General features: G+C 34.4%; 1 protein-coding gene across 1 annotated transcript in view; it reads right to left on the bottom strand.

Moving 5' to 3' along the window:
* Positions 1-7222: 7222 nt before the first annotated feature.
* Positions 7223-26912, bottom strand: part of LOC123546465 (uncharacterized) — a 33152-nt gene continuing 13462 nt past the window's right edge. Inside the window, exons 2-5 of the mRNA XM_045332738.2 lie at positions 12566-13178; positions 11916-12042; positions 9142-9380; positions 7223-8881 (exon numbers count right to left, since the gene is read on the bottom strand). Of these exons, the coding sequence (XP_045188673.1) occupies positions 7817-8881; positions 9142-9380; positions 11916-12042; positions 12566-13168 (2034 nt within the window). The 5' untranslated portion in view covers positions 13169-13178 and the 3' untranslated portion in view covers positions 7223-7816. The remainder of the gene's footprint in view (positions 8882-9141; positions 9381-11915; positions 12043-12565; positions 13179-26912) is intronic.

Here is a 26912-nt window from a genome sequence, read left to right as displayed (position 1 = left end):
TTATGTGAAATCTATTTTATTTCAGAGTGCAACATCCTCTTCGATTCTTGTTCTTTTTACTGACTTCAGCGATGAAAAAATGCTACTCGGGAGTAGGATTGGTTGAAAATATATAATTTATAAGCTGACTAAATGGTTATTTCTGATTCTTCCTTTCTTTGATGTCTCCATATTATGAAAAGGCATAAAAGTGAAATAAAGGTTTTTATTCATAAAAGAAAAATCTACGAAGGAAAAAATGATATCACTTGAAATTGTTTGTTGAAAGCAGCTGAGCTAAAATATAAAAATTTATCCTACCTTCATGCAAAATAAAGGCAAAAATTAAGGGGTCAGATAAATTTTGCTTTATCTGGTCAGTGACTAAATAAAGCTTGGCGGACTACTTTTTGGATTTTTTTAAAACGACGCCATCTTGTTTTTGAGAATAACTGCTAAAAGACATATTTATGCAATTATTTTCATAAACGCGCTTTTATTAGGTATGTGAGACCATCACAAATGTATAGTGTATGCATACCGTACTTGCAATTACTACAAAAAGTTTTTATAACGGAAACGCACAGAGAAACGGAAAGATAGATAGATAGATTTATTCGTGTAAATATATACATCACATTGACACAATTAATCACATACATTGAATTTAAACAGCACATAATATATTAACACAGCTTTGATATCACAGATATTATTGGTGACTAGTGCACAATCATGACATATATAAAAACACAGGATAACCTGTAAAAGCCTTGCGGCTTATTTCCAACAGGGTCCTTGAAAATATTGTCATAATGGATAAGAGTATTTAAATAATTTAAATAATAGTAATAGATACAGTTTATGCAGAGTAAGTGCACAATTATGTTGTCAGTACATAGACATACATATATTACACGAACAATATTATCACATTAAAAATCATATCACATAAAATCTACATTTGACTATACTTACAATTAAAAATAGATATAACTGGAATCTTCAGTTAACTTCATATTTAAAATCAAGTGCTTTTTAACTTCCTTTTTAAAAGCATATTTACTCTTAGTATTATGTATACATTGAGGTAACTGGTTCCAGTCTAAAATACTATTATAATAAAAAGTTGAAGTTGTAAAACCATTTACAGCTGGCACATAAAAATTGGTACTACTACCTCTACTATTATACTGGTGTTGTTCATTACACCTTTTAAAATTTTCTTTAAGATATGCCGGACATTTGTCATTAAATATTTTATACACATGATTAAGTCGAAGTTGCTTGCACCTGTTTTCAATATTTAAAAAACCTAGATAACTAAAATCTGAAACACACAGAGAAGTTCTACATTCATAATTCAATATATATCTCACAATCTTATTTTGAGCAATTTGTAGTTTACACTTCAATTGTTTTGTGAGTCCACAATACCATGACGAACTAGCATAATCAAAATGGCACTGTAAGAGTGCATTACATAGAGTTTTTCTTAATGATTCATTTAAATAACTCTTTTGCCTATATAAAAACTTTAATCTTGAATTGACTTTATTAACAATATTATTAACAATAGAAGTGGCAGATAGGTCTTTATCCAACATAGCTCCCAAGTATTTAACAGAGTCCTGTGCCTTAATTGTATGTCCATTACAATGAACTGAAAAATCTTGAATTTTATTGAGCTTACGTCTAGAGCCGAATAGAATACACTCTGTTTTTCCTAAATGTAATGATAGTTTATTATCTATCAGCCATTTACTACAACTAGCAAGTTCATTACCTAAAACAGAACTGATCACTTCTGGGTTCTTATGAGAGAATAGAATAGCGCTATCATCAGCATATAAAATTAACTTGCAATTTTTACTAATGCTAATACCCATATCATTCACATAACACAAAAATAACAATGGACCCAGTATACTACCCTGAGACACACCACAAACTATATTATCAAAATCCGACATAGTATTATTCACATGACTAGCTTGGGTCCTTCCAGTTAAATATGAGCGAAACCACTCCACCGACTCAATACCCATCGCCTTCAATTTAAGACATAATATCTGGAAAGTGACTCATGTTTAGCGTTTGTGCAGAATTTTAGCTTTCTACTCGTCAATCTAGGAATATATTGCATCTGTAATGGAGTGTTATCGAATAAAATGATCGAGGAAACGGTTTGCCTATTCGTTTTGTCAAGCGGCGATATGGCGTGTATATAAGTCTCGTCAATCGTTTGCTTGGTGAGGATGGGCAATCCGACATTCAACTGAACTTCGGACAAAACTTCACTTGGCAGCAAATTAAAATTATTCTTTAATGTTCAGCAGAACAGAGAAGTCAGACACAAAGCAGAACAAGGTTAGCCTTTGTTTTTCGGCTCTAATTTTATAATATTTTTATTTTAAAGACCTGTTTGTGTAATGGTGGGGCGTATTAATTTCTGTGCAAGACAGACTCAGATCTAGTTGGTGGTAAATTTTGAATTTTAATTAAAAAATGATTTTAGATCAGAAGGTAGGATAAATAGAACATTGGGTTACTGTCTTATAAATTTAAATTTATTAAGTTCGTCTACGAAAAAATAAAAGTCTCGGCAGAGCCTCGACTTTTATATTTTCTCCGACTCGCTTAATAAATTTAAATTTATAAGACAGTAACCTAATATTCTCTATATAATTCCTATACATTTAAATGTAAGTAACAAGGTAACGCTTATAGATTATTCATAAATTAAACTTTAAAATCCATTATTAGGCAATTAGATACATAACCAACATAACGCTAGGGATAGTGACTTGGTTATTGGAGTGTCGTTACTTGCATCCATTTATTCGGGTTTGAGAAACAAGACTGATACATGCACTCTGACAGCGAGTTCTTGACGTAGTCTGATGTTCTAACCGATACCGTGACTCGATAACAAGTTGTATTTAATTGAATTCACATTGTAAAACAAGGAAATGAATCTCATATTGCTGAAATATTAAGCACTTACATTACGAATTTTATTAAATTGGAAAATCACACCCATTAGTCATCGAGACTTTTTAAGCATGTAAGTAATAATTTATGTTATCAAACTTTACTATAAATAGTAATAAATACTAGTTGACGGAAAAATGATGCACAGCTGCCATAATAGTCCTACGTAACTGGAACATCCGTCCACCTGATCTCCACGTTATAGTTCAGCTGAGGACTCTGACAGAACAATGAAAATATGAGATGAAATATAGGTGTGTGTATATATGATAAAATTGGTCAAATAAAGGTGCGGGGATGAAATGTCACACCTGACAAGTATATTAAATCTAACACCATGTGATGTTTTGTGTGGAAGACACAGTAAAAATATAGGCTAATATAGGTTTTTCTGATAAGAAAAGATTCATACGCAGTAAGTGTAGCCATGTATTTGGTATTAATATATACTCAATGACCTGTCAATCCTGACTGATGAATAAAGTTCTCAAAGAGAACATATATCTGTAAAGTTCTAAAAGGCGATATTCGTGATGAAAATCCTAGGGAAGATAAAATTAAGGTGTGGCTAAATACATTACTGGCGGGAAAAAAACAGGACCGAAACAAGGTCATAAAGTGGCAAGGGAATTTTGGCTACGTTTGATGAAGACATAGATGTATTTTATAGGCATTTATATTCAACTTGTTCTTTACTATGTTTATGGAACTAAAGATTCCCATAAATAAAAAAATTATTCTGGAATATAAATAAATGCTTGAATAGATTTTCCTAGCTTTTTGAAATCTTATCGAAAGTCAGTCAAAATGGAAACGGTCATCCACCCAGCTTAGATTCAGCTCAAATCTACAGGTTATGAGACACTATTCTCACTACCGTTGTTCGCGTCTGGTCTCGTGCCATGAATGTATGCTTATGTTTGAGGTCATTTGCAGATAATACGGGACGATCCTCAATAGGTGTGCCATTTTCACATCAATACTTAAGTGTCCTGAAACCGTTATTTTTAAATTACCTAAATTGGTAGATCATGGTTGTAAATGTCTGTATATGTTATACATTCGGTCTACTCGCTCACAACATTTTTCACTGTTATTAACGCAATTTAGAGGGAATTCCAAATATAATATCCCCTGCCCCCATAATTGTGATAAATATGTCCAAAGTTTATAATATTATCTCTGCTGACAAAAAATGGAATGGCAACCGTTTTGTGGGTCGGAAGTAAAAACTGAAGAAAATGGGTGAGTCTTTTATTTGTAAAATTTGCATGTGCGCTTGAGAATATCAATATTCGGCATTCGGGTAACAGTCTCTTAACTTCATATACAGGATATTTGGATTCGCAATCGTTGATATTATATTTTGTATAGTGGAGGGGAGGTAACACCATTAAAATGATATTTAAAATACACGCGAGTAATCTCTCTTATGATGTAGATCATACAGTAATATTTTTGTTTTTGCATTTTTGTACATATGCTATATACTATAAATATTATTTAATGACCACTGACATAAATAGGCATTACGACATGTGCCGTTATATTACAGAAGCATTTAAAATACACCATTTTCACTCGGAAAACATTGTCAGCATTTGAAGCAAATGTTCACCGTCATGTTTAAACGGACCCTCTTGCAGTGGTGGAACGATATTTGTGGGTGTATATAAAATTGTTGTTTTTGTTATTATGGGAGCAAACACCCCAAAATATTTACTGTTAAAGAATTGGGGCGAAAAGTATCTCATCTTTTTACATTAAAATAAAATGCCCGTCCGCTTAGCCAAATAGGAAGAGTGCAGATCGTGAGTTCTATCCCCGGATGAGGCATACGGCCTCCACTTCTGATTCATGTGGAGTAGTTGGCAGTTACTTGCAGAGAACAGGTAAGTACTGGTGCAGAATCTAGGAAAACTGGTTATGTAAACTGCCCGCCGTTACGTAACTGATATATCATTGAAAACGGTGCTGACCCCAAAACAAAAATCAAGCAAAATATGCTGATCATATTCTATTTACAGGCAACACATTTCAACTCGATAATACTTGAGGTTAAAATTAAGTGCAGAGAGTAAACTCTGTATATCAAGACCCCGCTTGGAAGAGCCAATTAGTGATATCTGCAGGTGTTTTTTTTTGTATCATGCTACAGTCGGCGAACGATAATAAAAATAGCGCGAAAATGTCAGGCGAGTCTAAGACAGATAATTTAGGTTGGTCAGATGTCACGGTAAATTAGATAGGAATTCGTATGATACTTGTCAAATAGAAATCAACATTTACTTGATTGGCGAAATAACTCAGGTGGCTAAGCTGTCGGTTTTCAAATGCAGTGCGAAAATAGTACGAGTTCGAAACTCTCAAGAGGTTTTTTTTCTAAAGAAAAGTTTTTATGTAGCCCTGCTTTATGTTTGTTTTATTTCAGTTTCATTCTCAGTTTGTCTTCTCTTTTTATTTCCTTTTATCTTATTACGTTTATTTCTTTTTTTTTCTTTTTGTTTTCTATTTTGTTTTAACTTGTTTTAATATTTATCAAATTTTAATCAGTAAAATTCATTCTTTTTATTTCCGGCTCGTCCGCTGTATCTGTTGCAGAATCGTCAGTTGTGTCCGTTTCAGAATTTCAGAATAATGAAATCCCTCATCAGAAGCTTTTATCAATGTCCGCCATTTCGAGCTATGGAATGGTATGTTAGTGTATACTATAATGTGGGAGTACTAGTGTACTAGTCTTATATTTCATCGGTAAAAATTGGACGTTCACAAAGAACCCGTGTATGCTGTATTACCGTAATATTTTTAAAGCCAGTTGAAAAACCGGTACTGTATCTATGCAGAAAAAAAAAGGTAAAAAGTATACTTCAACCCAGTATCGAACTCCGGACCTCGGGTGTCATACCTAGCGGCCTAACCAATTGCGCTAATACAGTACTTCGTTCATCGAGTCTCAGTTTGAGATACTAATCCATATCGTCTATGCGTGATTTACCTAAACTGGCAAATAATAGGGTCGACTGCGTTTGTTTACAAATATCAAATTATCGTTCGATTACTCTGTACGAGGTAAAAAAAATAAAATCGGTAGTGAATATTACGGTCTTTTCATTCATGTGGTGTCTGCTCGCACGCAGTCTTTATTACAGATTTGATGACGACATGAATAATTCCGAATGACAACCAGAACCTCGCATTTTATAATTTTATTCAACTCGTTTAATAAATTCAATATGAAAAGACACTCATGAATGTAATATCCTCTATGTGTTTACAGCGTTTTTGTGAGTTTATAACGTTATATTTGTGTGCAGAGTTATTAGATGTGTATGTGCCGTTATGTTGTGGGAATGCAACGTATACATCAGTATATGATACTAATAAATAACTCATTATTTGACCACTCATTTTCTTAGTTCGGACATTTCCAACACAATGATGATGGTTTCGTTGCAAAATTTCTTATGACAACAATATCGATCATAAGGTCACATGATCAACTGACCGTATATCACTGGTCACATGATCAACTGACGGTATATCAAGAAAGATATACGGCACCCTGATATCGGGTCGAAAATACTGCAAGTGACAGGATAAACTCTGATAATGTGGCAGTTGACCTCAATACAATCGACACTGTTTATTTTCCAGTACAGGTAAATCCAGTATTTGCTGTATAATGAATCAATGACGGATTATCTTTGAAAACCCCTGGACTTACTGGACTCAACCGCCACATTATCAAAGCTTATTAGTAAGTGTACATTGTTATATAATAAGTATGTTGTGTGCATGCATCATCATGTTTTTTTTTACATTTTTATGCTGTGAATGCTAAGAGTATTGTCCGTAAGTATTGACCTGGTACTCATTAATCTTCGCCATTATTTTCGGGCGTTTTCGTTATTTTACGCGATATCTATATGCTTTCTAAACCGTCTAACCCATTACAAACATCAAGGCTAGCGACATTTTGAAAATAGTCCTTGATTTATTTTGTTAAATAAATAAAGAAGTTGTTTGAAGGTTTTTGTCATCATTCATATGATTGAAAAAGAGGCATTATCTAATCTTAATACCCAACGAGCATAATTATGTAAATTAATTGATAAAGTGTTTGAACTTATGTGAACTATTTTCTAAATAATTTCATAAAATCAGCTTCAGATTTGTTTTTATTTTCTCAATCCTGGGCAAATATCTTAAAATTTAGCTAATGGATCCGTTCATATAATTTGACCATACGAAAGAAAAAGTAAATTTATTAACTGCAAGAATTTTCATTAAAATCTACATCGTAGGATTTAAAATATAGGATAACATCACCAAAACTGAGATTTCTTTTTTAAATAAGGGTAAAATATTAAATTCAAAAGAAACAATTTTGATCCAAACGTGCGTTGTGATCTTAACAAATGTTAACTACATTACCAAAGTGGCAAAACAACAGTATAAGATTCTTTACAGCTGAGAAGTAATTCCAGAACACGATTGCAAAATAAAACACAACAAAAACAAGAAAAGTGTATCACAGTTAATGCTTCCAAAGTTTCCACTTTCATCTTATGGTGACGTCATGATTTTTTTCTGTATAACGTTTCACTAACTTTTTGCGTTTCATACGAAGCACATGTTATGTAATCATAAAATACCTTATTTGAACTTGTCTGGTACTATCTGGTATGTTAATAAAACTTGGTTTTTGTCATTCATTACGTTTTAGGTTCTTTAGTTTCAGTGTTGATTTTCCAGTATCATACATTCTTGAAATTTAAACTGTCACTTAAACTTGACTAGACTGTTTCCAATCGTAAAGCTGATAAACTGACCTATGTGACAGTTATTCTAACTTTGCTGTTATGAATTCATCGCAGTTTGAGCTCCCAACATCCGTAACAATCAAAGTCTCGCCGTCAGGTTGGACACATATTGCACGAGGAGCTTCCAACTCATTTGCGTCCATTAAGATTCGGATTACCTGTCCTCTTTTAGAGACCTGGTGTACATTTTGGGACTCCTTACCACATATGTACAGATAGCCCTGGTTGTCGACCGCCACACCGGAAGGGTAAATAAGATCCCTGTGTTTGTACCGGAACATCAAACAGCCTTCGACAGTGAGCGCAATCACCGTGTGTAACCGGGAATCGGAAACGTACATCACACTTTGATAAGGATCTGTGGTGATATGCTCCGGATATGCGAACAATTGTCGGTCATTGTTGTCTTTCTGATAGAAAGCTACATACTTCCCAGCCATTGTAAACATTTTGATACTGGGCGTTTTGCTCCATGGATCACAAGTCGTTGCAAACCTATCGCCAACAACAGCTACGGCCCAACATTCACAGTCTGTATCAAAAGATGAGACAACTTGCATCTCTTGCCCGCTGAAGCAGACGATAAATATTTTCTGCTCTCCAGGGACCGTAACCACCACTCGGTCATCGTCCATCAGTTTTACATCCCATGGATTGTTTGGTAAGATGAGCCTGTCGCATAAAACCCCTCTTTTGTTGAACATTTTTAGACATGAGTTGTTCCAGTCTGTAAGTATCATCTTACCACCGTAGACGAACGTACATCCGCTGAAACAGCAGGAGTTGGTATCGGCTCCACTAACACCATCGTTTCTACTTAGAATTTGCAGCTCTTTTCTAGAAAAGTCGGTCTCTGTAGACTGTGAAAGGAATCCTGGCAGTTTTGAACCTACTGGACGTGCAATAACGTCACCAAGGCTGTTCATACTTTTAAAGAATTTGTCTACCCACGGATCAGGTCTAAACTCGTAGTCGAGTCTTGTTGCATTGTTGAAGTCTCTTCTCAGAATCTCCTCGTAAACCGGACATTTCTCGATGATATTTCTCTTGATTCTTTTAAATTCGTCACTGCCTTGTGTACAACGCTGAAAAAAAGAATAACAAAATAAAAATCTTATTGCCTCTGTATTATTCTTCAACAACAACAAGACGCATAAACCTTAACAATTCTATTCTCTTCAACATGTTTTGTTTAGGATTTCTCTTACTTCATTAGTAAAGAAGTTACAAATTACTGTAAATAAAAAAACAGTCATGGTAATTCTATTGTTTGGTTTCACTGAATATCTCACCAGTTCGTTTGTTCATTATAGCTGTAAAGGGCTAAATACCCACGTAATCTTACATTTAGTTGCTCTATTGAAAAGCTCGTTTCTTTTTGAACGTGCATGCATCGTCTGATCTGTCCATCGATTGTTTTCATGTGATTCCCGTGCAGCTCGTCCAGTCTTGACATAAACTCTTTCTGTTTAGTCAGAAGATGGGCAATCAGATCTTCTACAATGTCCAGAAACTCTTCAGCAACATCTTCTTTACTGTCGATCAATTGCTTCTTCAAAACATTACGATCTTCTAGAAGAGTACCTGTTATCAAAAGGCAACAAGTTTGAATACGTTTAGATTATCAACTGTTAAAACTGTTCTTATTTGGATGGGACGTTAACTTACAGAAATACCTCAGTAAATAAGAACATTTATATTTCCGGAAACTGCACAACATTTTTAGGCCGAACACTTATACATCCGCAAAAGCTTAATGATATCCAATGGCTATCTTTAAATAAACTAATTTGAATTTAAATATTTACTTCGAATGTGGAAAATCCTCATCAAATGTATTTAACTTTATCAAATATATAAATTAACTGTGTATGTAGAGCTACGTTTATGTTTAAACGTCACGCAAGTAATAGTCGATTGTTTAAAAAACTTCCAGCTTTTTAGTGGCATTACACAGTTATACTGTGTTCAATCATACACGTATGGACTTTGGGTCTGGCGTATTTTTAAGATTGTCTTGAATTTTATCATAATTTGCTTATTTTTACCACATGTCCAAGAAAGTTTAACGATGTGTCTTGATGAAATAGAATTGATATATCAGGTTTCCAGTAAGTATTTAATGATTTAACGTTTTGTAACATATGTAAACAATGACAACCACGCCTTTCTAATTCTTACATGATCTCTGGTCCATCAATCGGCCATTTGTGAGGGGTATTATTGTACATCAATCTGAGATCAGACCCATTGTGTTTAATCTATTGTATGTTTTTGTAGTTTAAAACGCAACAAGTCCATAGATTCTTTTAAAACTATCCTAAACACAGAGATCTTGTTTCGAACTTCATTTGAACTCAATGTTAGGGAAAAGTTCTTCAAAAAAGTACAATATAAAATGCTATCTATATGTACGTGTAGTAAGATATTTCATTGTAACCCTTATATTGCTGTTTTGCTGATCTCAATCTAAAGAAAAAATGAAGAAAAAGAATCTATTGTATATTTGTATATGTATAAAGACGTGGATACTTTTCATGCAAGTTATGAGTAAAGAACTAAAATATGACGATACTAAAGTGTTCGTTTTCCATTTAATGCTCGAATATTACGTATATTAAGGAAGGCGGATAGTAAACTAAACGAAGTTATGCAATTATAAAGAAACATGGTATTTCAACATTATTATTATTATTATTATTATTATTATTATACCAGATTTATATAACGCCCTTTTCATAATAAACACGTTCAAATGTGCTTTACATAGCGCAAAGGCAGCCACATAGGGCGCCAAATTCATCCTCTACTAGTATAGACACAGAGCGATCTGACCGGAGGGACAGAGTGAGACAAAGTCCCCAGAACAGAGAGAGGGAGAGGAATTCCTTTAGACAGAGACCTGTCCGGCTAACTTAGCCTAGCTCTTTGCGACAGTCTGGTTCTTAAACGTGCCCAGTGTATAGCACCGATACACGCGAAGCCGTCTTTCCTGGGAAGAACCAGTACAAGCCTTTTAGTTAGGTGGGAGACAATCTAGAGCATCTCAGAAATGTCCAGTGCCTTGACCGGGATTCGAACCCCGGACCTCTGGATTGTATAACTGACAACCAAGCGTGTTACAACCACACCATCGGGCCACATATTCTTAGAAAACATGAAAGCAAATTTAAAACTAAATTTCAAAAGATACAATTTTATATTTGCATAAAGGACAACATTGAGCTTTATGTGCTCTCACGTGGACATTAATTTCGCCTCAGTGTTTTAATTAATCAATTATATTGATATCTTATATCACAAGCAATTATGCATAATTCTAGCGCACTTTATGCAGTAATCAATTAAACATGTTTCATCATTGTCTGTATCAAGATCAATGGATATAAAGATTGATTTAAATGTTTACAGAGATCTTTATTTGAATTGTTTCGGGCTATCGTTCAGTTGTCCCGACAGAACCATATTTTTAACTGGTTTCCCCGTGTCGTTGTATCGTATTTCGACCAAGAAACGAGAGAACGACAATTTGTTCCTTTTTTCCAGCCCCACAATAGTGAGAAAACGAACCACAAGACGGAAGTTTGAGGCTTCTGGTCAGAGATCACCAATTCATAAAAGCACAGGGAACTTATTGGAAATGAGGTATGTGCATACCTGGGAATAAGGTAACGTCTGTACATTCTGAATGGTCAGTCATGTAAACAAACCCAAGAAGTGATTAATTTTTCAAAATTGAGATTTTTACTGCATTTACAGTATTTCATTACACATTTTGACAAAATTTGTTGCATTTTATGTGTACTGAAAAAAGTTTTATCAAACGAATTTCTCTCGCCATGCCAACGATGTAAAAAGGGGTCATCTCATTCACACGAACATTACTTCAATAAAGTATCATTACATGTATTCATATGTTTTTTGACTGATATAAGATACACATACGATTTATGGAAGGCCGTACACGCCATAGTGTTATAATGTAAGTCTATGGGAAAATAATTGGTGGTCTCTAACCTTCTGATTCGTTTTGGCCGGAGCAAAACAGCAAGATATCGTTACACGTCATTGTGACTGAGGCGACAGGAAGTAGCCACCATAACAAATTAACTAAATTACCTGCGAAGGTTTCGAACTTTTTCAGTTTCTCCTCAATGTTACGGCGGTCACGCTCCATTGTTTGAGCCTCTGCCCACTCAAAGGCCGGAACAAGGAATTCACAGTTAGCGTGTTCGTCTTGTGCTTCCTGTAATAGAGAAATTACACGTTTCAAATGACGTCAACGCTGTACCCTTTGAAAATAATAATGTTAACGGCGAGGAGTATATATCCAACAAATACTTTTACGCATCACTGTCTTGTTATTTTGCAAAATTATTTTAAAATGTCTTTGACAGTAAGTTTTCTAAATTGCTTTTCAAACAATATGCTATCAATAGCTTACCAAAGTTTTGATAAAGTCTAAAGATGCAATTTTAAATAAATTTGAAAGACATAATTTTTGGTTATTTGAAGGAGTTAAGAATTTTATTTGGGAGACAAGACAATATTTTTCATTCATGAAAAAGTATTTTACAGAAAATTGTATCTGTTATATATCTGATATAATATTACTTGGTCATTAAATAATGTTAAGCAATATCGACAAATCAAAGAAAATTCAAATTTCAATCGAAGTTCTTATAACACCCCATTTCTAAGTATGTGCACACAATACACACAAAGCACATAATATGTTGGTATTAAATGTTATAATATATGATATTTACCTGAGTAGAGCAGAGTTTCATATGATCCACACAGTAGTATTCCGATTCATCAAACGCCGAGTTCGAGGACTTGTTTCCAGATTGGCTAGAGTTGACACTAGACCTTGGTAGCTCGAGATCCGTGGACTTACCAGACCCTGCTGATCCTGGCAATGTTACACTCGGGCTTGCCGAGGAGATCTCTGACTGGAAACTGTCTTCTTTAATGCGTGTTTGATTTTCCAAACTCTGTTTAATGCTGTCCCTTGGTGGCGCTTTCTCATTTCCGTCCTTATCTTTTCGATCTTTTCCATTTGAAGTTACGTTTATCTTGCGTGCTGATGGGCCATTATCGGTAGTTCCCTCTTGGGAAGTCTGTATGCCATTGATATCCGCATTGTCATTTGTTTCTGTAAACGAACTGGTATCATAGTTTTGATTTACATCATTTGGACCATTTGATTTTGCCTCCGAGCGATTTGTGGTGACATCATGCATTTCAATGGCCACGTGACTAGAACGTCCGCCGACAGGACTCAAAGCTCGTGTTTGTAAGTCTGCATCGTGGTTACTCAAAAGACCAGCGCTAATTTGCAGAGTCCTGCTTGCAGATTTTGCCGACATGTTTCAACGCCTGCAAAGACAAGAAAACATTGTTTCAAGACAAGATGATGTCTCTATCGGGAATAATTGCAAGAACAAAATTTACGATAAACACCGCTCAGAGACCGCACACATAGTTTACGTCACTTAATGTTACTGTTAATAAGTAGTATCTTTCTATTTTAAACTCTGCTGAAATTTAGAATTTTTTATCATTTTACTTAAAATGTTTCTTTACAAAATGGTTGGCTCTGTTATCATGTCGCATTAAGTAAAATACTATGATCGTGGCATACGTTTATGACTGTTAAGAGTGATTTGTAAATAATTTGTATTATTAAGCACTGTTGAACTTCTGCTGTGTTGTTCATCAATATGCTTTAAGGAAGCAGTAACAACAAAGGCAGCAGCAGCAACAGCAACAACAACATCAAGAAAAGAAACAACAACAACAACAGAATACGCAACATCGGCGAAGCTGTTCTCTGCGTCAACGAAAAAGCAGTGCCATCTTTATATATCTAGTTTTTCTGCCTAACATCCGTTAACATGCTTACAGAAATAACCTAGCTTACAAACTGGTAAAAGAATAAAATTAAATGTACGTCTTTGATATGCTATAATGTTTGCATCAAGTAATGCATGATGTATTGTGTACTAGTATGAACAGTTTAGATCTATTTATATTTTGTATATTTACAGCATCTTTCATACTGGTATTTCAGCTGAGGAGTCTCTTAATTGCACGATGACCATATAGTTATTGCTATTGTCCTTGAATCATGTGGAAATTACAAATATAAATTCAAACACTGCTTGTAATAAAAAAAACAAAAACAACTTCAAGTCGGTATCACTGTTCATATTTAGATACGCTAATGTAAATTCTTTCAGTGCAACACTATTTATTTTCGCGGAAAAGTGCATTTGTTGACTTGTGCATTTTGCTTCACTGGTTTGCAACTAATTAACTGACTCATACGAAACAAAACAATATTGATGGTTATATGAACAAGACTCTGCATTATTAATTTCCGTTTTGTATCATATAAAATTGAATTATAAAGCGTTAAACATAAATAAGAATGGTTTAATAATCTGTCCTCAAAAGACTGGCGACATAGTTAGATCGGTTAAAGCGAGAATATATTACTTTAACCCGGTAAAAAAACAACACAACTCATAATGGCCTCTCTCAATACCGACCCGCGCAGACTGAGATAATGAATATAAATCCGGGTTTTAGTGTCTGTATGTTAGTCATTTCATTATTCGCCACAATAATAAAATTATTCTATATTCAACACCAGTGATATAAATATCTTCTAGTATCTATTTATTGTGGTAAATATCACTTATCAAACTGTTTTCGTTTCAATATTTTATATATGTACAATGTGTTCGGTATAGAGCGGTTTCCGGATTAGAGGGGTTCGGATTAAGGAGGTTCCACTGTATATTGAAATAAAAAAGGTAAAAAAGGACAATATCCGACTACTTCAATTATCATTCAAAGAAACAGCGCACCTTAAAACTAACTTCCATATCGCCGCCTTAATTAGAAATGCGCCCAAGAGCTTAGAAAAGTACTGGAGTGTTAACTTCCTGTCTTTCTCTCGTTCTCAAGAGGATACGAACTTAAAGCTATATACCATTCTTGATTATTATAAGGAACAAGAAGAACAGGCGCGGTATTGTTTTTTTTCAGTGACCTTCTCTTAAATCATTACAGCGAACACCTGACTCCTTCGGGAACTACATTGGTGATTCATCAGTATACGGTAGATAGTGCAAGATAGAGAAGCTGCCCAAATTCAGCGTGCCAGGTGTAAAACACCCACTCTTATCATAATTTTGATAATTCATCATAGTTGGAAGAACAAGAAGAACAGGCGCGGTATTGTTTTTTTTTCAGTGACCTTCTCTTAAATCATTACAGCGAACACCTGACTCTTTCGGGAACTACATTGGTGATTCATCAGTATACGGTAGATAGTGCAAGATAGAGAAGATGCCCAAATTCAGCGTGCCAGGTGTAAAACACCCACTCTTATCATAATTTTGATAATTCATCATAGTTGGAAGATCGGAGGCTTGAAATCAAGGACCCTGGTTTTGTAGTCAGACAGTGCTACCACCGGACTACTTTGTCAACTCTAACCGGAACCACTAGCTAAGTTACACAAAAGTCAAAATGAAGTACAATGAAAATCAAAACTACCTGCAGCATTTCCTCTAGCTGCAGTACATACCTGCTTATTTATAGTATGCTAAAATCAATTTACCAAACAAGCCATGTAAATACCATTGATTCTAATTTGATCTAGCATTAACACTATTAATTTCCGTTAACACAATATTTGATGTTAATAGTTGCAGAGGTATTTCCTTAAATATCAGCGTACCAATGATACTGGACACCCCTGAAAAATACATTTGTTATCTTTTTCAATTTGCCAACCCAGGCAATTATGGCATGTCAAACGTTGCTAAATTATATATGTATGTTATTATTATTGTATGTTTGTTATTGTTATTCAATGTCGTGCCATTCTTATTCTAAAATTTGCTATTGTTATTGTATATGTCGTTATTCTTATTGTATGTTCGATATTCTTATGGTAAAAGTCATTATTGTTATTCTATATTTCGTTATTCTTATTGTATCTTTGATATTGTTATTCAATGTCGTGTCATTCATATTCTAAGTGTTACCATTGTTATTCTATATGTCGTTATTCTTATTGTATGTTCGATATTCTTATTGTAAAAGACGTTATTGTTGTTGTATATTCATTATTGTTTTTGTAAGCTTGATATTATTATTGTATGTGCGATTTCCCGCGATATAAATAGCACAGCGACGCTATACAAATACAATAACATAACATAAAATAAGAATGACACGTTTAGCAAATAGAATCGTCAGATATTGAACAACAATGGTGACTTTTACCATAAGAATATCGAACATACAATAAGAATAACGACATGTACAATAACAATGGTAATACTTAATATATGAATGATGACACGACATTGAATAACAATAATGACGTTTACCATAAGAATATCGAACATACAATAAGAATAATGACATATAGAATAACAATAATGACTTTTAGAATATGTATGACAAGACATTGAATAACAATAACAAACATACAATAATAATAACATACATATATAATTTAGCAACGTTTGACATGCCATAGACACTACCTTTAAATAGCTATACTTGTACGGAAGAGATTAATAGATGAAAATTGTACTTCAGCCGATATCATGTAGTAATAACGCGAAATCGGGGCTACAGACGCAATGGCGCATTTTGCAAAGAACCAGTTTGGTACATTATTGTAGTAAGGGGCATTGTTTAGTGGTAGGTCGTACGTTTTTTTTTTGCTAAAATGTACACAGAGATTATTCAAGAATGTGTTATTATGTCTACTGTATAAGATATATTGATTCTTACCAGTTTCCTGTCTAACGACCATGAAAATGATATACATTGAATCTCTGATAAAATTAACAATAAGATATTATTTGTCTTAGTAAAAATTCCACAAATGAGCAGTATTTCAAAAGGCCATCTCTAAAAATCTGTCACCCTGACAAGAATAAGAATCAAAGTATGATACATGTCGATCTGAATAGCGCTGCTAACAAGCCAAAAATTCATTTCTGTAAAATCTGAGTTTATTTCCACCATTTTCGTACTGTACATTTATCCTTTTAATTCCTGCCCTCGAAGACGTAACACAGTCTTTGTATAAGTGTCTTACATATGACATGTAACTTTGAAACAGATCAGCATGTGCCTATTTCGTTAAAATTGTATGTTCTAAACATATCTTTGACTTTATAGTCCATATTTTGCATTTTCTGCCACAAGTATGATTAACCCAAAATAAAGACTTTCTTTCTTATATAACAACCTTAACAATAAATTTACCACAGATTTCCTAGTTTCACATATCATGGGCCGCCGAACAATATCACCATTTACGGCAGCATTTGGTGTATATTTACTAACATGAAGAAACATTAATACAACTAAATTCTTCAGTTGTTCAAATTTTTACACCAAATATAAGAAGAGGTATTTGGCATATGCTTTGTGGATTTGATTCCGAAGCACTTCAACAAATTTAGCCAATACTGATCAGATAAAAATGACCCTGAGGTATTAGTGAGATGGAATTCCAAATATAGCGCATAATATGACATCAACTCCCCCTTCCGAAGTTGAAAACATGCAGATATTTTTTGTTTCAAAGCAGGCATTAGCCTGACTGTAACAAAATACAATCTTAATATATTTAAGCTAGTAGTCTGCTACAGAATCTACATGTATATCAGATGTTTGTATGATGTTTGCTGCTTATTTTAGGTGTGTTATTGATTTGTCTCTATAAATTGTGTTCGATCGAAAAGCTAATCACCTAGGAACATTTATTACAACCATGAAAGAAGCCATGCATTTGTCGATCATTAGTCTACATTGTTGTTTAATGAAAATTTTATGGTGCCATATCTTATTCAATTGCTATTTATACAGAAAATGAATTAATTATTCAACGGATTTTAAATGGCGTAGTTTAGAATATGATGTATCGCACAAAACACTATGAAAATTTTATCTTTTCCATTATATATATGATGCATATTATTCATTATATGAGTATACTTTTAAAAGGTTGTTCACAACCAAATCAAGTGGAAAGTTACAAGTAGTCTAAATGTAATAAGTCTTTTATCTTCCTTCGTTTTATGGCACCTTTTTCTGAAATACTTTTTGAGATATAGGCGACACAAACTTAGGCCCTTTTTATGCCTGTTTTTGACTAAGTCAATGGCCATAACTCTGGTCTAGCTGTTTGAGATCCAAATTAAAACCCCTCGTGCATTCTTTTAGTCTATGTATTTGTAGCACTCCAATAATTCTGTCGAAATCTCCGTACTTCTTTCGCATGTTAGGTAAAAATTGCGGCATAAGAATTTTAAGTACCGGAAACAGTATAAAGAGCAAAAAGAAGTGTAATTAAGCGTAACTTTTATACGCAAAAGCTAACTGATCTTTTACTTCTTCTAAGAGCGGGAGCAGTGGTCCAATGGTTACAATGTCTGACTACAAAATCACGGGTTGTTAGTCTGAGGCCCCGCTCCTCCAGCTAAAAATACTGATACTGGGATAAGAGTCCCGTGCTCAATCAAACAGAGTCTGCTGTTATTCTGTTTGGTGCATTCTATGCTTCTAAAGGATCTATTTACAGACTTTATTACACATGGCACGCTAAAGAACTAGGAAAGCTTCGGGAAGTGTCGCTCATATAGATTTAAATAAGCTTTAATATAAAATGATTTATTCACTACAGTCGAGATATATTTCTTTGTGGGAATATAAATCTATGAAAATATGCTTTAGAAAATGTCAAGATAACGATCTCAAATTAGTGGACTGTGTATTAAGATAACTTGACATGAACAACCAAAATGGCGTCACAAAATTAGGGTTGGTCACATTATTTATCCCTATAGACAATATGCTGCTACAGAGGTCTAACATAACTTTCATAACATTTGATTATATATTTTTATAAATTAAATGCATTTTTACAAGTGTTTATTTGTGTGTTAAATGATCAAAATGCATCTTTAAACCTCTGTAGCAGCATATCGTTTATAAGAGTAAATAATGTGACCAACCCTAATTTTGCGACGCCATCATGGTTTTCCCTGTCAAGTTACCTTAAATAAAAAAAGAATTTTTAGAGGTGTTCTAAAATCCGCACTTGTGACAATGGAAGTTGTTCCATGTTTTTATTTACCCTGTTCTACGATATATAGAAGTGCTTTTGTTTGTTTCATAAGCCAGATAAGTATTAATGGATCGCGATAATTTTATTTTAAGGTTTCGATGGAGGCCTTGAGAAACAAAAATCAAATAACACCAAATCATAGAAAGAAAGAGTTGTTTGACATGAAAATTGAACAGCATGTAAAACATGTATATTACTTTTCGAAACAAGTGTCAGTATACTGATATAAACATTGAATTCCGGAAAAGGGCTGCCTAAAGGGGCTCCACTTCCGGACAGTTAAACGCCTTTAAAAACTCACCATTTTCAAAGAACAGTTACACATGTTCGTTTTGATGCATTTGCAGTAGCGTGCGAGTGGTGAAATTTCGCATAACAAGGTGGAACACAGTTTTCAGCAATTGTTTATCTTTATTTCTTTACAAATGGCATTCATTTTCTAAGGGAGACAACTGTTCCCAATTATTTTAAGTACAAATGGCATTCATTTTCAAAGGGAAACAACTTTTTCCGATAATTTTAAGTAATCTTTGAGAAAAAGTTGTCTCCCTTTGAAAATGAATGCCATTTGTAAAGAAAAAAGATAAACAATTGCTGAAAACTATGTTCCACCTTGTTACGTGAAATTTCACCACTCGCACGCTATTGCAAATGCATCAAAACAAACATGTGTAACAGTTCTTTGAAAATGGTGAGTTTTTAAAGGCGTTTAACTGTCCGGAAGTGGAGCCCCTTTAGGCAGCCCTTTTCCGGAATTCAATGTTTATATCAGTATATTGACACTTGTTTCGTAAAGTAATATACATGTTTTACATGCTGTTCAATTTTCATGTCAAACAACTCTTTCTTTCTATGATTTGGTGTTGTTTGATTTTTGTTTCTCAAGGCCTCCATCGAAACTTTAACGGTACTTGGTAAAACCCAAAAACAGGTAATGCAGGGGTATTATTTGATAAATGGTGTTAATTTGTATATTGTAGTATTCTTAACTCTAAATACGATGCATTATCCTATAACAGATTTGTAGTCTAGTGGATAGTGTGTCGGACCTTTATTCTTTTTACGTTTGTATGGTGTAGGTTCGAGCCCTTTGTACGAGTCGTTATGTTTTGAACATAAAATTTTATTTACCTTCATATTGTTTTTTTTACGATCGCAACTTTGGTTTCATTTTCCTTGCAAGAGTTTTCTTTATTCATTTTGCAATGTTAATAGATTGAATGTCTATTCTATAGTAGGAGATCCTCTGAAAACTGTCAATATGCACTCAGTATAAGTGCACGAGAAAATCATGATATAGTTTTACCTGGGTTCCTTCTCCAGGTAAAAACATGCTGGATAAAAATGAAAAAAAGCAGATCGTCCTGTGTTTCGACCCAGCATCGTCAGCTTACAAATCATACGTGTTAACCACTAAACCACGCCGCTACTTGCATCTGTTTTGCGATGATATAAGATATTTGTCATATAATGTTTCCACCTGATTTCCTGTTTCATAGTTATGGGCTGATCCGATATTAGTAAATAAAAGCCACAGTTATCGCGTTTTGTTAATAATACAATGGCTTTAAAATTGCATTTGAGATTGTCTGCCCTTCTCACTTTCATGTCCGTTTGGTCTGTTTATTCAAATGTGTGTATGTGTTTCCTTCTTAAGAGAAGGGATACTTAACATTTACCCTGCTAAACTTCTAAAATGGACTTGTCCATCATTCAATTTGGGCAGTACCATTTATTACTTGAAGGGATGTTCATTGAAAATTTATTGACAGAATAACGAACAGTGCAGACTATGATCAGCCTGCATAGGCGTTGCAAAGGCAGAATCGCTTGCCGCCAGCAAGCTAAAGGTTAACAGGGTACACATAAAGAGAGAGAAATTATATTTTTAACACTGGCAACTACTTTATACTACCAACTGCTTAGAAATCAGTATGGTCTGCGAAAAGCATCTTATCACCATGTTTCATTTGCGTATTATGCTCAAAATATAATCAATGATTAATCAAATGGGAGTCTACTGAATATGCCAGATTATGAAAAAAGAGACTAGAAAATAGGCTTACGAAAACACATTCAAACTGAATAAATGCATAATTTCAGACTGAGGTAAACAGTGTCATAGTTAATTCATAATAATTCTATTTTTATACGAGTATCGAACTTGAAAACAAGTACACAATAAACAAGGCCCAAGGAAATGTATTAATGTATCCGTAAAAATGGTTTACTTTCTAGATGATTTGAATAGGGTCAAAATACTAGTAGTCTTTAAACATGTTTATTCTTTACGGCAAGAACATATTGTGTGTGTGTGTGTGTGTGTGTGTGTGTGTGTGTGTTTTCGTTTTACAAAAAAATGATATTTTCATTTTAGTGTCATGTTTGTTTTTTAAATGTAAAATAGTGCTTATACTTTCAAGGAAGTCATTTGCTTCGGACGGTAAAAATGTAGATACATGTATTTAAATACAATGTATTTTAGTATTGCATTCTATGGAAATGACTTAACTAACTGCCACATTGATCTTCATGGAAAAGCGCCCAACACGAGGCCATAAAATGTAGTGCTTCTTTCGTTACTGTAACAAGAAGGACACATACGCCATACTATCGGCTATTTAATATATAAACCGTGCATGCTCGGAAAGGTACATGATCTATTCAGCTTAAAAAAACAAAGACAAATATCAAACAGGGAATGCCACGTACCAAAAACGCAGCCTCCCCAAACGAAACCCACAGCACGCAGACGTGCACACCCCAAACACACAAAGCAAACACACGAGGACAAAACGAACAAACAAAAGAACACAGTAGGGCACCGCCTTGGAACGGTCAGTGGCAAAAACACCACTGGGGAGCTTAAACCGGTTTATGGTGCGCACCCAACCTCACTCTTACCCCCACCATGTTCTAAAGACACGGGACAGTGTAAATAAAAGTAATCCCCTCCAGGTGAAACTCTAACACACGTAATAGAAACAAAAAGGAATGGCTTGTAAAACACAAAAATGCTCGTGTATAAATATATAAAAAGCAAACCTTAGGAACCAAAAACGTATGTACTCAATGCCTTTTCAGAAGACAGAGCAACAACAGAAACACCCTTAAGGGCCCGACGAAACAGGCCAGAGAACATATATTAAAACAATTCAGTCCTGGTAGGATTTAAAAACTGCTTATCATAGAGTCCTCCCCCTCTTCCGTCAGACACAATCAAAAGGTAAGCGTAGTGTCAAACTGTAAACGGGTTGAACACTAAACATGCGGTATGTCTCAATACAGTACAGTAGGGTCGTTACCTCTTTTAATCAAACGTTTTATAATTTACCAAATACAGTTGGAAAATTACCATGACTTAAGATCTTACGAAGTTAACCATTAACCGTGTTCCAGAATATCTATAAAATGTTTTTTTTTGTTTTGTTTTTGTTTTCTTTGTTCCTTTTATGATATTGTCCTTAAGTATTGACCTAGCGCTCATTAATCTTCGCCAGTATTATTATAAAAAAGGTAAAAAAGGACAATATCCGACTACTTCATATATTTGTCAAAGAAACAACGGACTATAAAATAGAAAAAGTGGAAACTCCACAGGTCGCTCAACACAACAAAAACGAAAATGTTGCAGGCTCGGTTTGATTGAGCCTGTTCATGGACGGTAGTTAAAATGCATGCTACCGTCCACGTCCTCAAGCCCCGGGTTGAGCAGAACTCAACTAACTTCCATATCGCCGCCTTAATTAGAAATGCGCCCAACAGCTTAGAAAAGTACTGGAGTGTTAACTCACTTCCTGTCTTTCTCTCGTTCTCAAGAGGATACATTACATTCTTGATTATTATACGGAACAATAAAAGCAGGCACGTTATATTTTTGAGTGACCTTTCCTTAAATCAGTACAGTGAACACTTACTCCTTCGGGAAATACATTGGTGATTATTCAGTGTACGGTTACGTTTGGTCTACAAGTGCTGTCTCTGAACCACTTGTTTGTTTGTAAACTTATTGTAGTCCCTGCCGGTAGCCCATATGGGCGACTCCTCCATAGGACTGTTAGTAATGTGAATGGGAAGATAGTGGAAGATAGAGAAGATGTCCACATTTCCTGGTGATTTAGCGTGCCAGATGTAAAACACCCACTCTTACCCACTCTTATTATAATTTTAATAATTCATAATGGAAGAGCGGCGGCTTGAACTCAAGGCATCCTGGTTTCGTGGTCAGTGTTACCACCGGACCACTGCGTTAACACTAATCGGAACCACTAGCAAAGTTACACAACATGAACAGAAGCAAACATTTTCACAATACTAATGTATTCTATATAGGCACACTAATAATGTGATTTTAGATACGAGAAGAAAATATACGAAAAATTAGATATTCATTCTTTAATTATTTTTATGTTATTAAATAATGTTTTGCTGGGACTTCTTATAACAATCACCTGTCCATAGTTTGTGCTATTAACTTGTCTATATTAAACATCATTATGTTTGCTAAAGTAAAATCAGAACCCGATTTTTTTAAATGTGTTGCTTTTGTAATATACACTTTTTAAATGGTTTTGCCGGTCAAGTGTCAAAATGAAGTACAATGAAAATCAAAACTACTTGCAGCATTTCCTCTAACTGCAGTACATACCTGCTTATTTATAGTATGCTAAAATCAATTTACCAAACAAGCCAGGTAAATACCATTGATTCTAATTTAATCTAGCATTAATACTATTAATTTCCGTTAACACAATATTTGATGTTAATAGCTGCCGAGTTATTTCCTTTATTATCAGTGTACCAATGATACCGGGCACCCCTGAAAAATATATTTATTATCTCTTCCAATTTGCAAACCCAGACAACACCATTAATAGATTACTGTTTGCCGGTGTGAAAATATGAATCTACCTCAATTGCTTAATTTCTTTATTGTTCTGTGTCTGTGCATACATTGTAAAAATACAAACATTAAAATGTGAAGTTTATACTGAAGTACTAAAGCCTGAAAATTGTACTTCCGCCGATATCATGTCGTAATAAAGCGAAAGTGGGGCTACTGACGCAATGGCGCATTTTGCAAAGAACCAGTTTGGTACATTATTGTAGTAAGGGGCATTATTTAGTGGTAGGTCGTATGTTTGCTTTTTTTTTTGCTAAAATGTACACAGAGATTATTCAAGAATGTGTTATTATGTCTAATGTATAAGATATATTGATTCTTCCCAGTGTTCTGTCTAACGACCATGAATATGATATACATTGAATCTCTGATAAAATTAATAATAAGATATTATTTGTCTTAGTGACAATTCCACAAATGAGGAGTATATCAAAAGTCCATCTCTAAAAATCTGTCACCCTGACAAGAATAAGAATCGAAGTATGATACATGTCGATCTGAATAGCACTGTTAACAAGCCAAAAATTCATTTCTGTAAAATCCGAGTTTATTTCCACCATTTTCGTACTGTACATTTATCCTATTAATTTCTGCCCTTGAAGACGTAACACAGTCTTTGTACAAGTGTCTTACATATGACAATATAACTTTGAAACAGATCAGCATGTGCCTATTTCTTTAAAATTGTATGTTCTAAACATATCTTTGACTTTATAGTCCATATTTTGCATTTTCTGCCACAAGTATGATTAACCCAAAATAAAGACTTTCTTTCTTATATTACAACCTTAACAATAAATTTACCACATATTTCCTAGTTTCACATATCATGGGCCGCCGAACAATATCACCATTTACGGCAGTATTTGGTGTATATTTACTAGCATGAAGAAACATTAATACAACTAAATTCTTCAGTTGTTCAAATTTTTACACCAAATATAAGAACAGGTATTTGGCATATGCTTGGTGGATTTGATTCAGAAGCACTTCAACAAATTTAGCCAATACTGATCAGATAAAAATGACCCTGAGGTATTAGTGAGATGGAATTCCAAATATAGCGCATAATATGACATCACCTTCCCCCTCCAGAGTTGTAAACGTGCAGGTATTTTTTGTTTCAAAGCAGGCATTAGTCTGACTGTAACAAAATACAATCTTAATATATTTAAGCTAGCAGTCTGCTACAGAGTCTACATGTATATCAGATGTTTGTATGATGTTTGCTATTGATTTTAGGTGTGTTATTGATTTGTCTCTATAAATTATGTTCGATCGAAAAGCTAATCATCTAGAAACATTTATTACAACCATGAAAGAAGCCATGCATTTGTCGATCATTAGTCTACATTGTTGTTTAATGAAAATTTTATGGTGCCATATATTATTCAATTGCTATTTATACAGAAAATGAATTAATTATTCAACGGATTTTAAATGGCGTAAGTTTAGAATATGATGTATCGCACAAAACACTATGAAAATTTTATCTTTTCCATTATATATAATGATGCATATTATTTGTTATATGAGTATACTTTTAAAAGGTTGTTCACACAAAATCAAATGGAAAGTTACATAGTTTTAGATGTAACGAGTAGTCTAAATGTAATAAGTTTTTAGCACCCTTCGTTTTATGGCATCTTTTTCTCAACAGCATCGTGCATTCTTTTAATCTATGTATTTGTAGCACTCCAATAATTCTGTCGAAATCTGCAAACTTAGGCCCTTTTTATGCCTATTTTTGACTAAGTCAATGACCATAACTCTGGTCTAGCTGTGTGAGATCCAAATTAAAACCCCTCGTGCATTCTTTTAGTCTATGTATTTGTAGCACTCCAATAATTCTGTCGAAATCTCCGTACTTCTTTCGCATGCTAGGTAAAAATTGCGGCATAAGATTTTTAAGTCCCGGAAACAATATAAAGAGCAAAAAGAAGTGTAATTAAGCGTAACTTATATACGTAAAAGCTAACTGATCTTTTACTTCTTCTAAGAGCGGGCGCAGTGGTCCAATGGTAACACTGTCTGACTACAAAATCACGGGTTGTTAGTCCGAGACCCCGCTCCTCCAGCTAAAAATACCGATATTGGGATAAGAGTCCCGTGTATGTTTCCTTTATAAACAGCACGCTAAAGAACTAGGAAAGCTTCTGGAATTGGAGCATCTTCTGTTCCCACAAGAATTACTAACAGTCTTCTGGAAGAGTCGCTCATATGGCTAATATACAATAATTTCTTTACTACAGTCGAGATATAGTTCTTTGTGGGAATATAAATCTATCAAACTCTGCTATAATTCTAGAAAATGTCGAAATAACGGTCTCAAGTTAGTGGACTGTGTATAAAATAAAAGCAGACATTTTTAGAGTTGTTCGTGTTGGAGCGCGATCTTTGCGTAACATTTACATGTATTTTGAACAAATGCTCTAAAAACCGCACTTGTGACAATGGAACTTGTTACATGCTGTTTACCCTGTTCTACAATATATATAAGTGCTTGTGTTTGTTTCATAAGCCAACTACGTAATACAATGGCCTAAAATTGCATTTGAGAAGAGATTGTCTTCCCTTCTCTCTTTCATGTCATTCAAGTGATTCTTAGAAGAAAGGGATGCTTAATCTTAAAGGTAAAGTTTCTTGTTTAACGTGGGTAGTCGACGAAAGCCCCCACCTGGAATGGATAGAACAACTTATTTCCAGCCGAGCCCAGGGCAGGCGTCATATTTACCTCCCCAGCATCCAGTCTAGGCCGATACTGCTGGAAACAGTTCCAATTTAAGTAAATCATCCAGCACTGAACACTAGTCGGGATATCAGCCGCGACCGGGAATCGAACCCGAACCGCTGGCGTTGTAGTCCAACCTGCTAACCACTGCACCACTGACACCCTTTACCCTGCTAAACTTCTAAAATGGTCTTGTCCATCATTTAATTTGGGCAGTACCATTTATTATCTGAAGGGATGTTCACTGAAAATTTATTGACAGAATAACGAACAGTGCAAACCATGATAAGCCTGCACGGACCTTGGTCT

Source organism: Mercenaria mercenaria, chromosome 9 (genome assembly GCF_021730395.1).
Source record: "Mercenaria mercenaria strain notata chromosome 9, MADL_Memer_1, whole genome shotgun sequence".
Classification (NCBI taxonomy): Eukaryota; Metazoa; Mollusca; class Bivalvia; order Venerida; family Veneridae; genus Mercenaria; species Mercenaria mercenaria.
This window is presented reverse-complemented; position numbering and strand designations above follow the sequence as displayed.